Here is a 12,375-nt window from a genome sequence, read left to right as displayed (position 1 = left end):
ACCTGGTCCCCCACCTCTGACTGGTGGAAACCGCTCCTTTCTTTCTACCCTTCAGGCTGGAAAGCCTTGCCGTTCTTGCGGGGTCTCCCGTACTCTCTCCCAGGGCCTGTTGCTCAAGGCTCCTGACACAGCTCTTGTGATTCCCGGGTGCTGAAGTTGCTGGCGCTGGTGTTCTCACAGCCACGCCCCTGTCTGGGAATGCTGCCTCCCACTCCACCCATGCAGGGATCTTCCTTCTTTCAAACCTGAGTCAAACCTTTCCAAGAAGGCTTCCATGTGCTATCCAACTCCCCGGCGGCTCCTCAGTTCTGGGCTCCCCTCAGCCTACGGAGCAGAGAAGGCTCTAGGCTCATTTGCCCTCTCGCTTTAGACTGGATGTCCCCAAGCGTAAGGGCTGTGTCTCCCGTGTCAGACCAGAGTAATTCCAGTAAATTAACACACTGAACACCTGCTACATGAGAGAGACACTTTGTGGCTGGCCCCCGAAGGCACTGTACTAAACTATAATGGGGGGTGCACAGATCATAGAAGTACTGGGAGCGCTGAAAAAGGGGAAATCCAGGTGATCTGAGGTGAGGGGGTGGGACTCCCTGGGAGAGAAGTCCGCCAAACCCGTCCCTCATCTGGATAAGGGCAAGCGGCATCTTCCTTCCCCCTTTTCCCTTTGCTCCCCCCTCTCCCAAAGTGTGTTCCACACGGACGCCAGAGTAGCCCTTGTAAACACACCTGACAGTGTCATTGCCCTTCTTAGGACCCTTCAGTGCCCCCAGAGTTGTGAGGATAAAGTCTGAGCTCCTTAGCACAGCATTTGTCCCCCAGCCTCTGCTCTCAGTTCCATCAGGCAGATCCAGCCTTCAGCAGTGTGCTCCAGCAATGCTTAAGTGCTTGCATTCTCCAGCAGACCCATGTCTCACGCCTATGTGTCTTTGCTCAGGTGCTTCCTCGAGCAAATGGGATGTCCTTCCTCACTTCCTTAGCTTGCTTAGCATCTATTCATCGTCAAGGTTCAGCTAAGTTAAGAACTCCTCTAGGATGCTTGCCCACCTTGGGATGGGTGGGATGACTTCCCTTTCTCTGTGTTCCATCCATCCTTCACCCCCCAGCCCACCCATCAACCCACCCACCACCCATCCACCTTCCATTTTTCTATTTATCCATCCATTATCCTTCCATCCATCCATCCATCTGCCCACTCACCTGCCAATCCATCCGTCCATCCATCCATCCATCCATCCATCCTTCCACATTTCCTTACCATCTTCCCTTTCCTCCCTTCCTCCCTTCCTTGCCCCTCTCTCTTTCTCTTCTGTCTGTCTTTCACTGAGCATCTACTTTATGCCACACAGTCTACAGAAATCATATCTTAAATCTGTCTGTTGAACTGAGGCTTGGCCTCAAAGAGTGTGAGAGTTGGGCAGAAAGAGAAGACAGAAGAGGAAATTCGGGCAGAGGCTGGGAGATGAGTGGGGATGTAGGGGTAGTGAGAGAACTGGGCTGCTGCGGTGGAGCTCAGTTTGCACTGGGCATCACAGGTTATTGGCTGGAGAACTTAAGTCTTATTTTTCTTGAACAGGGAGCTAATAGAGGGTTAGTGAAGCCATCTGTTGCTGGCCTTTGGTTACCTAACCGTTAATGTTCTTAACAACCCGAACGTGATTCTGGGGTTCAGGCACAGCTCTTTTCACCCTACACATTCTCACCCTGCCTAGCTCAGATTGCTGGCTAACAATCGTTAAACACTTGGCACTTTCAAAGCAGGTTCTGTTGTGTGACTTTGAACATGACCTTTCCCCTCTCTGGACCTCGGTTTCCCCATCTGTAAAGTTAAGAGACTTGTCTCGATGACCCCTGAAGCCCTTTCTGGTTCAGACTTTTGGGGACCCTCTGGCAGGAGGGGACCTGTCATTGAAAAGTGAGGCTTACAGGCGAGCTGGGATTGAATCCTGGCTGAGAAGCTTCCTTGCTGTGGACACTTGAGAATTTCCTCAACCTCTGAAACGTCTGCATCTAAAACGTGGGATGGTCAGTCTCTGTTCAGTCAGCTCTAGCAGCTGGCAGGCTCAGACGGGCCCATGGACACGGAAACACTTGAATCAGTCTATCCGGAAACACTTGAATCAGCCTATCCGTTGGGTCAGCGCAGGTTCTCACAGGATGCTTGGCCCAGATGGGAAGTCTGACCTGGGAAACCAGCGGGTGGTAGAGCTTTCTATGGGACAGGGCACCTGGGTGTTCCAGGCTCCTGATTGCCTCCTGGGCCTGCAATCCTACCTGCCAGCCTGCTCCTGGCCCCCGTGCTAGCCCTGCATTTCTGGCGACAGACACTCAGGTCAAGGTCAGTTCAGGTCCCAGATTGTCATTCTTAGAAGTGACAGCCCTCAGCTCTAGGAGACTTAACCCTTGCTGTACAGAGGTGGCTGGGACCTGGGGAGAGGGATGGAAGAAGTGAAGGGGCCTGGGCAGGGGAGAGTGTGGAGAGATGAGGAAGGAAGGGCAGGGAACACAGAACTCTGTCAGGAGGAGATGAGAAGCCCAGCCCTGGGCAGACCCTGGAGGGGAAGGTGGTCTGAGAATCGCAAGGAGGGCTCCAACTGCTTACTTCACTGTGAACCTTTCTGGACCTCAGACTTCCTACCTGTGACATGGGGAGGACCTTGACTGTCCTTCCTTTCCCCCATGGCTGGTGGGGGGCTAAGAAAAGACTCTAGACATCAGTGATTAGAGAAACACTTGGTATCTCTTAAGGGAAGAGGCCTGGGAATACCTTAGGGCACAGAGATGGTTTGAGGGGGCCCAGACCGGCTTTGGGGCTGGACAAGAGAGGAAGAAAGAGTTCTTTCTTGGGCCTGGACCACTCCCCCAATCTCTCCTAAAAGCCACAGTCCCTCAAGTATGGATAAATGAGGCTCTAGAGCCAGTGGGCATCAAGAGCTCCTTCCCTCCACTGATGGATGCAAAAACCAGTGGGTGCAAGTTTAAAGAGAAACAGGATAAGTTGCATAGTCTCAAAGTATCTTCCTCAAAGTATTTATTAGTTTCAGCAAGAAAAATAATATCACAGTGGAGAAACCTAGTAAACCCCATCTTAGCCAATGAACAAGGTTAATGTCACCAGCCCTAAGACACGTCAACACACGGACGCTTGAGATGATGCACTGAGAAGACCACAACGACACTTCTGTGCTTTTCTTGCCAAAATGTATCACCTCAATCTGATGTTGAGAAAATATCAGAAAAACCCAAACCGAGGGATATTTTCAAAATAACCGACCAGTACGCTTCAAAAGCGTCAAGGTCTTAAAAGACAAGGAACGACGACGAGGGACTGTCACAGACTGCAGGAGACATGACAACAAGTGAGTGGAATCCTGGATTGGATCCTGCAACAAAAAAGGATCATTGGTGGAAAAACTGGTGAAATTCAAGTCTGTCGTTAATTAACAGTATTGGGTCAATGTTAATGTGTTGGTTTTGATCGTTGTATAATGTTTATGTGATCTGTTCATATTAGGGGAAGCTGGGTGAAGGGTACACACAGACTCTGTACAAATTTTGCAACTTTTTCTGAAAGTTTAAAATTATTTCAAAATAAAAAGTTAAAAAAAAAAGAGCTCTCTCCCCGAGCCGTTGTCTATTTGTGAAGGAGTCAGAGAAACTGGGTGACAGGGAGTGTGGATCAGAGACCTGAGAATTTCGTGCTTCCCTGCTGCTCCCTCCCTGGCACCTTTACATGTTGAGTTAGAGCTGCTCCCAGAAGGCTTCCGGACTGGCCCTGCCAACATCTTATCACAACCATCCCTCCAACAAATTTTCACCACTGCCTCTGCAACACGGATAATTCCGGGTTTGTTACATGGTGTGGTGGGTTGAATAGTGTCCCGCTCAAATTCGCGTGCACCTGGAACCTCAGAATGTGAGGAAATAGGGTCTTTGCAGATGTAAGAATTGAGAGAAGATCGTACTGGATTAGGGTGGGCGCTAAATCCAATGAGTGTCCTTAGATAGAAAAGGACACATGGAGACACAGAGACACACGTGCTGTCCACGTGAAGACAGAGGCAGAGATTGGGGTTTTGTTGCCCCAAACCAAGGAATGCATGGAGCCGCCAGAAGTTGGCAGAGGCAAGGAAGGATTCTCTCCCAGCACATCCGTAGGGAGTGCGGCACCTTAATTTTAGACTTCACGCCTCCAGAACGGTGAGAGAAGATTTTCAGTTGTTTTTAACCACCAGGTTTGTGATAATTTACTTCTGCAGCCTCAGGAAATGAATACACACGAATTGCACTTTTCTTATGTTCGTTCATATCTTCAGTAATTCCGATGGGTAGCCTCTCTTTCCTTTCAGGCTGGGGGCTTCCAAAGAGACAGTCTCTTCCATTAGACCGGGCTCTGAGAGTAGGGCCTGTGCCTCCCTCCTCAGACTGGGCTGTCCCTAGGTCCCCTCCTTCCTTAGGATCCCATCCCCTCTGTGGTCCTCAGCACACAGTGTGAGCTCTGTGGGGGCTGCCTCGCCCTGCCCCTTCACCAGTTTGGATTGGCACTGGTCCGCCCTACCACAGGCTGGTGCCGGGAGACTCACCAACCACGAGACGCACTGCCCCAGGCTCCTGACATGCCGCACAAAGCCTGCCTGGGACCCCAGAGGTTGGGGGGGGGGGTACTCCAGCTCCAACAGACAACCTCCCATCACATTAGCCACAGCTGCCCCCGAAAGCTGCCTCTCTTCAAAATGTCAGGAACACCGGGCTGGGCTATTTGCATCTAGATCCCTGTGTGCAGGGGGAAGGGGACTGGCCTTAGGATCTGAGCCAGGGTCTAGTCCTGGGTGAGGGAGGAGATCAGACTTGATTCCCATGCTGGGATTCCAGGGTCCATGGAGGTAGGGAGGGGGCTGGCAAAGGTCTCTTCCTAGATGGTGTGCGTGAATTTATATGTCATGGGTTCCCTACCCTGCTTGTCTTTTGGATTCCCCTTGGAGAGGGGCAAGGAGGGAGGCTCTTTTGGGTTCCACTGAATCAAGTGAGAGGGAAGAAGAGCTTTTCCTGTGTCCCGTGCTCCAGGGAGTCTATCCGTGGTTCCCTGTGGTGGAGAGAGGGTGATAGGTGGCACAGAGGAAGTGGGTGTTGGGCTCTGCACCCACTGGTGTCCCCCCGGCTCCCTCTGGACGCTGCATTCTTCTCTGGAGAGCACCCCATCCGTGCTCCACCCCACAGCTGACTGCAACATCTCCTAACAAAGCCTTTCTCCTTCAGCCCAAATCCCTGCTGCCTCTCACTGAGGAAGATGTAGGGCTGGGCCGGGGCTGCGGGAATCTCCTCTGGAAGGAGATTACGGGTCCCTGTCAGGCGTGGTCACTCGCTTACTCACATACTCACGTACTTGAGCGTCCTCAGCATGGCAGTTTTGTGGAGCCCACAGCCTCGAGTGTCTGTCTCAGCATTGTCTTCTGAGCCCCAGTGGCAGGGGGCGGGGAGGGCAGCTCCCTGACCTCTGCTTTGGGTTAGGGTGGGGGGAGAGGGAGGCATCGCTTCCCTGCAGGGAGCCATTGATCCTAGGAGGAGTGTTGGAACCTCCAGCAGGAGCTGTTAGGACCTGTCTGGGGAGATGGGACGCGTCAGGCAGCCCCAGACACGACCACATTCCTCCCAACATGCCTGCCGGGGTCCGTGGGGCTGAGGGGCGGCAGGAGGGCGGGGTGAGCCTGAAGGGGGTGCCTTTGGAGGTTGTCTGGGAGACCTGGCATAGCTGAGGGCCCCATATACAAACCTCCGAGGCAGAACTTGATGGACCCCTGGACATGTCCCCTGACCCTCGGGCCCTCAGTAGTCTGGGACCCTTGAGTTCACTTTCAGGTGCCTGCACTCCTCCCGTCACCGAAAACAAACAAACCAACCCCAAACATTCCTTGAGTCGGCTCCACAAGGGGCTCAAACAAGTGTACCCGAGCCAGACCCTCCCATGAGGGGCTGCCCTGGGGGCCTGAGAAAACACCTGGGGCTGGAAGCAAAAAGGCCCCCTCCAGTCCTGTTCCAGTAGTGTTGCTTCACCCCCCTCTGGGGCCCAGACTGGGCTACAATAGTGCTACCCAGACTTTGTGCCACACTCAGCATACAAAACGCTTTCACATCCATTGCCACGTTGAATTCTCAGTGCTGACTCTGCAGTACTCCCACTTTACAGATGAGCAAACTGAGACTCCAAGGAGGGTCAGGGCCTGGGTCACACAGGACTAAATAGCAGAGTCAGGACTCAGTCTGACTCCATGCACTTTCCCAGTGTCTCCTGTGACACCACCTGCCTTTGGCCAGACTGAGCAGCCAATGCCATGGGCCCAACCACAGATGTGTGGAGGATCTTAGGGTCTGTGCCTAGGGCTGGGGAGAGCCGCCTGGATTTCCCTTTACTGGGGGTGTCGGGAGAGAAGCCTGAGCCACCTGACTACTGGCTGGGCATGTTTCGGGGATGTGACAGGCCCCATGGCACAGTCCAGCAGGTCAGAGTTGGGAGGGCCCCAAAACCTTGTTTCTTTTTATGGGTGGTAACGCTGAGGGGGCGTCTCTGTGCCCCGTGTGACCTTGCCATGCTGGTGTTCCTCCTGGAACATGGAGTGCTGGGCTTCCTCTAGGTGGATGTCAGAGACCCACCTAGTTAATGGGGACTAACAAGTCACTAGGTTTACGGTGCAGAGACCCTCTCCCACCACCTGGCTGAGTCCAGCATGCAGAGGGCTGTGCTCCCAGGGCCCAAAGGGAAAGTGTAGCCTGTGGGCCCATACCGCCTCCTGTGACTCACACCTGGTGGGACAAGAAACCCGAAACACCCCGAACAATGAGTTTCCAGTAAAATATGACAGACATGATGGGGCGGAGGAGAGGAGGGATCTGACTGGGAGTTGGCACTGTCCCCTGGGTGATGAAAGCCAAGGGGAATGGAAAATGCCAGGCCCGCCCTCACCCAGGAGTATAAAGCCTTGCATCCCTTCCTAACTCACCCAAGCACCTTTCTCTTCTCTCTGCCGACTCACTCGCTCGCTCACTTCCCTCCTTGACACCATGACCAGCCGCCAGGGCACAACTTCCAGCTCTATGACGGGCTCCTTTGTCATCAGCGGCGGCTCCAGCTGCGGGCCTTCCGCCAGGGCCGGAGGCTGCTCCCGGGCCCCCAGCGCCTACGGGGGCCTGTCCTCCTCCCGCTACTCCTCCGGGGGTGTCTGCGGGGTGGGGGGCGGCTATGGTGGCAACTACAGCAGCAGCAGCAGCTTCGGTGGGGTCGTGGGTAGCGGCTTCGGTGGAGGATACGGCGGTGGGGCTGGTGGCGGCTACGGTGGTGGCTTCGGTGGTGGCTCAGGTGGTGGCGTGTGTGGCGGCTTTGGCGGTGGTGATGGGCTCCTGGTGGCCAGTGAGAAGGTGACCATGCAGAACCTCAACGACCGCCTGGCCTCCTACCTGGACAAGGTACGCGCCCTGGAGGAGGCCAACACTGACCTGGAGGTGAAGATCCGCGACTGGTACCAGAAGCAACGGCCCACTGAGATCAGGGACTACAGTGCCTACTTCAGGACCATCGAGGACCTGAGGAACAAGGTGCGTGGACCAGGCAGCGGGAGGTGCCGCTCCGGCCAGCTCATTTAGGAGCAATGGCTGCTTCAGGCCACTGGTTACTTGGGATTCTTAGGCAGAAGAGCTTCCAGCTCCAGATCCCTTCTTTTGGCTCTAGATGCCTCCAACAGAGCTGGTCTATGAGAAGATGGTCTCCCTTCCCCTATCTTGTTCATGCCTCTCTGAGCTCCAGATTCTCAGACCACAAGAGACCAGGGATTCCTACCCTTACGTTTTACAGAGGAAGAAGCTGAAGCTTTGGGCTGTCTGCCCAAGGTCACACAGCAAATTAATGGCCGAGCCAAGCCTAAAGCCCTAGTGCCCCACCTGCCAGTACAGGAGGCAGCAACCCGTTCTCCAGCACAGGGGAGGAGCGAGGCCCTAACTGCTCCAGGCTACACATCCAAGTCACTCATTAGCTCATTAGTCTGGGCTGTGGCGGCTGCTGCCCGTGCGCCCTGGCACGGGTGGCCCCTCCCCACAGCCAGGAGGGCATGGAAAACCCACAGAGACAGCCCCTGGTGGCCCACTTTACGTGCCCTGCGTAGGAGAGGGCCTGGGGGGCTTGTGTTATCTGACTCCAGCCCCCGTTCCTTGCTCCCATGTCACCCCAGGGATCTGCTGACCCTGCTTCCCTTGGTATCTGGCTCTGATGCTTTGAGTGGATTAGGGAAATCAGATGATGAGGGAGGGAACTCTAGCCAGTCCAGGGTTCTACCTTTGTTTGCTTTCCTTTTGCTTCTTCTTGTCGAATCCCCTGTGCCAGCTGGATCTCAACTTTTGGGAAAGCCCCACTTTGAGGTCCTGTGCTCTGAAGACTTGAAAAGGAGTGTACGTGCCTACAGAGGACTGGCAGGGCTGACTTGTGCAGTGAGAGCAGAACTCAGATCCGGAAGGGGGTCTGGAGAGTCCGGTCACTCCCCTCCTCTGTGGGTCGGGCACTCGAGGGCCTGAGACTCATCTCAGGCTTTGCAGCAACTCAGTGGTAGATACAGGATCAGAACTCAAGGGCTTTTTATCTAAGGTCAGGGCTCTTTCTACCCATTCTGCTGACCACGAGTAGCCAAGTCCTGGGTCAAATCTGGACCACTGTGAGTTACCCTTTAGGCTGCCGTGGCAAAGGCTTGTAGGGAGTAGCAGGGACTCAGGCAGAAGCATGAAAGCAAAGTCCTGATGCAGGCTGCAGTCAGGTCTGGCTAGTGCTGTCCACTGGACCAACGACCTGTGCCCTTTCCACCTGCAGATCCTTGCAGCCACTGTGGACAATGCTAATATCGTGCTGCAGATTGACAATGCCCGCCTGGCCGCTGATGACTTCCGCACCAAGTGAGTTTGCAGTGGTGTTTCAGAGCATCCCGTCTCCCCTGGGTTGGGCATTTTTGGAGAAGTGTTCCCTGAACAGAGCTGGAATGTGCCACAATGGCTGTGTTGAAAACCCCTTGGGGTGTTTGTAAAAATATGAGACTCTTGGGCCCCACCTTTGGGGTTTGGATTCAGTTATTATTATTATTTTTTCATTCAGTTATTTTTAATAGGCTACCTGGGTGATCCTGACCCACAGCCAGATTAGGGGGCCACTGCTTTAGGGAGGGGCAGTCCCCACTTCCCCGCCTGCCCCTGAAGTGCAGGAGGTAGTCCTATCTGGAGGCCTTGTGTGCTACTGGCTGGCTGAAGCCAGAAGCATCGCCCCTCCGTGAATTCTATAGCACGATCAACTGTCTTATTCTTGGCACTGTCCCCCTCCCCAGAATTTCAGATCTGAGGAATAATGGGCCCTGTGTCCATCCGTGCCATCTTCAAGACTGGCTCACTAAACTGCCCACAGGATGCCGACTATGGGCAGAAGCTGCAGGGGGAAGAGAACAGAGCCTTCAGTGTGGTCAGGGAGGGTGTCTCATTCCTTTTTCCCTGGGTCATTCCAGGTACGAGACGGAGCTGAACTTGCGCTTGAGTGTGGAGGCCGACATCAACGGCCTCCGCAGGGTGCTGGATGAGCTGACCCTGGCCAGAGCTGACCTGGAGATGCAGATCGAGAGCCTGAAGGAGGAGCTGGCCTACCTCCGGAAGAACCACGAGGAGGTGAGAACCAAATGGAAAAGCCAGCTTAGAGGGTTAGCTGGGAGGGAGGAGATGGTGGAGAGGAATGTTCAGACCTGGAACACCTCTGACTAGGGAGCCCTAATCGGTTGCCATAGTGAGGCCCCTGACTGTGGACCGTTCTTTGGTTGTGCAGGAAATGGCTAACCTGCGAGGCCAGGTGGGCGGGGATATCAACGTGGAGATGGATGCCGTCCCCGGCGTGGACCTGAGCCGCGTCCTGAACGAGATGCGCGAACAGTACGAGAAGATGGCGGAGAAGAACCGCAAGGACGCCGAGGACTGGTTCTTCAGCAAGGTGGGTGGCATTCGGAGTGGAAGGGACCCAGGACGCCTGCCTCCGTGGAACTTCCAGTGCCAACGATGTTTTCTTTTCTGCAGACAGATGAACTGAACCGCGAGGTGGCCAGCAGCAGCGAGATGGTGCAGAGCAGCAGGAGCGAGATCTCAGAGCTCCGGCGCACCATGCAGAACCTGGAGATCGAGCTGCAGTCCCAGCTCAGCATGGTAGGGGCGCTGCCAGGCCTGGGGGGCGGCGTGCCTAGGGTCCTGGAGGGAGAGAATGACCACCCTCATGGATTCCTGATCTTCTTTCCTTCCCTCACAGAAATCATCCCTGGAGAACAGCCTGGAGGAAACCAAAAACCGCTACTGCCTGCAGCTGTCCCAGATCCAGGGGCTCATCTGCAACGTGGAGGAGCAGCTGGCCCAGCTGCGCTGCGAGATGGAGCAGCAGAGCCAGGAGTACAAGATCCTGCTGGACGTGAAGACGCGGCTGGAGCAGGAGATCGCCACCTACCGCCGCCTGCTGGAGGGCGAGGATGCCCGGTGAGTAGGGGCCCCCTCTCAGTCCCGCTCCGCCCTGTTCACTCACTGCCCCCTGTGTGTCTGATCATTTTGCCCCTTTTCTGTCTTCACAGCTTCTCCACCTCCCAGTTCTCCTCTGGCTCTCAGTCATCCAGAGATGGTAAGAATTTCCTCCTCATCAAGCCTGGACTCAAGACCACCCCCTGTCTCCCAGCATGTGTAGGATGTTAGATGGGAGCTTCTGGAGGGGTTGAGCTAGGGTTTTCTCACCCAGTATCCCTTATGCACCTCTGTGGGTAGAAGAAGCCATTTCCTAAACCCTCCTTATGGCGAGGAGTTGGTGGCCCCCTATGTGTGGCAGATCCCATAGTTCTGGCGGTCAGCATCAGGGACAGAGCCCCACATGGGTCTTCCCACGAAGACCAGTCCATTTGGGCAGATCTGGATGGAACCATTTTGGACTGAGTTATTAGGAAGCTCCAGTCTGAAGACACAGACTCTGCCCCTGACCTTAGGGAGCTCTAGTCTGAAAGAAATGTGCTGATGATATCCGTGCCAGGGCGAGAGCAGCGGGTGAAGTGGTAATCAGGGGAGAGGGCAGCAGGGAGACAGTTTGTTTAAGTGCCCTCGCACTCCTGATTTCTCCATTGCCTATCCGCCGCTGAAAACACCCTCTCTCCCCTCTTCCCCAGTGACCTCCTCCAGTCGTCAGATTCGCACCAAAGTCTTGGATGTGCAGGATGGCAAGTTGGTGTCCTCCCACGAGCAGATCGTTCGCACCAAGAACTAAAGCTGCTCTGCGCTGTTCAGGCCTAGAAAGCTCCCCATGTGGACACAGATTTCACTGGGTGAATCCCCTGTCCTGTCCCCCACACCCCCACCGCAAGCACTTCACACCTGAGCCTTGTTTCACCCTTGCCCCTCCCAGCAATCAATAAAGCTTCATTATCTGAATTGCACAGCTATCGCCTCTGCCTGGTCATTGTCAGGAGGGGTGGTGGGGAGAAAGCGGAGGAAGCATCTCTTTGGAGCTCTCATAGCACCTGGCTATGTCATCCGGGACTGGGAGAAAGGACCTGGGGGCAGATCAGGCCCAGGTCCCAAGATGGCTTTCGCCATCGCAGAAGATAGATGTGTGTACCAGGTCATTTGTGGTGTCTCCTGGGGCATGGAGGAACATGCATTCATTTACTCACTGATCCATTTACTTATTCATTCAACAGGTATTATTGAGTGACTTTTGTAAGCCAGGCACTGTGCTAGGTGAGGGATTTCTTAACACTTTGGTCTTCAGGGATTCCTTTGAGTATATATTGAAAACTGTAGATCTCTTCCCATGCCCAATAAGCATACACACATTTGCATATAATTCATGAGATTCACGGGCTCCCTAGAGCTCATCAGTTGAGGTCCATGAACCCAGTCAGAACTCATGTTTTACTGAGAGTCTTGTCTGCCTCCATTCCACCTGCCCTTGCCTTCACAGCTGGGTCTGAATCCTGCCTGCTCTTAGTTGACATAGAGTAAGTTGATTAGCATCGCCAAGCCTCAGTTTCCACATCTGTAAGGTGGGCACAATGACAGTACCTACCCCGGGAGCTTTTTGTGAGGATTTGCATGTCAGGCCTCTACCACAGTGCCTGGGACAGTGCAGGCTCAGGGCACGGCTGTGTGAGTGACACTGTGTGAGTTACCTCTTGTCCATGGTGGCTCTCGTCCATAATGAGAGCTTTTCTTAGAGGCTTGGGAACAGGCTGACTGGTTTCTAACCCTGGCTTTGTTCTTCTTTTACATTTTAAAAATATCTTTATTGGAGTATAATTGCTTTACAATGTTGTGTTAGTTTCTGCTGTACAACAAAGTGAATCAACT

General features: G+C 54.2%; 2 protein-coding genes across 2 annotated transcripts in view; both read left to right on the top strand.

The window, feature by feature from the left end:
- Window positions 1-12,375, top strand: part of LOC307177794 (uncharacterized protein) — a gene marked incomplete at both ends in the record, with an annotated part of 109,742 nt that overhangs the window by 35,042 nt on the left and 62,325 nt on the right.
- LOC307177583 (keratin, type I cytoskeletal 14-like) lies at window positions 7,054-11,324 on the top strand (the record flags this gene model as incomplete). The annotated part of the gene is made up of 8 exons (XM_079904863.1): window positions 7,054-7,584; window positions 8,843-8,925; window positions 9,522-9,678; window positions 9,833-9,994; window positions 10,078-10,203; window positions 10,304-10,524; window positions 10,617-10,663; window positions 11,196-11,324. 8 exons carry the CDS (start codon window positions 7,054-7,056, stop codon window positions 11,291-11,293), a joined length of 1,425 nt encoding a protein of 474 aa, XP_079760989.1. The 3' UTR covers window positions 11,294-11,324.

This window comes from Stenella coeruleoalba, assembly GCF_951394435.1.
Source record: "Stenella coeruleoalba genome assembly, chromosome: 19".
Classification (NCBI taxonomy): Eukaryota; Metazoa; Chordata; class Mammalia; order Artiodactyla; family Delphinidae; genus Stenella; species Stenella coeruleoalba.
This window is presented reverse-complemented; position numbering and strand designations above follow the sequence as displayed.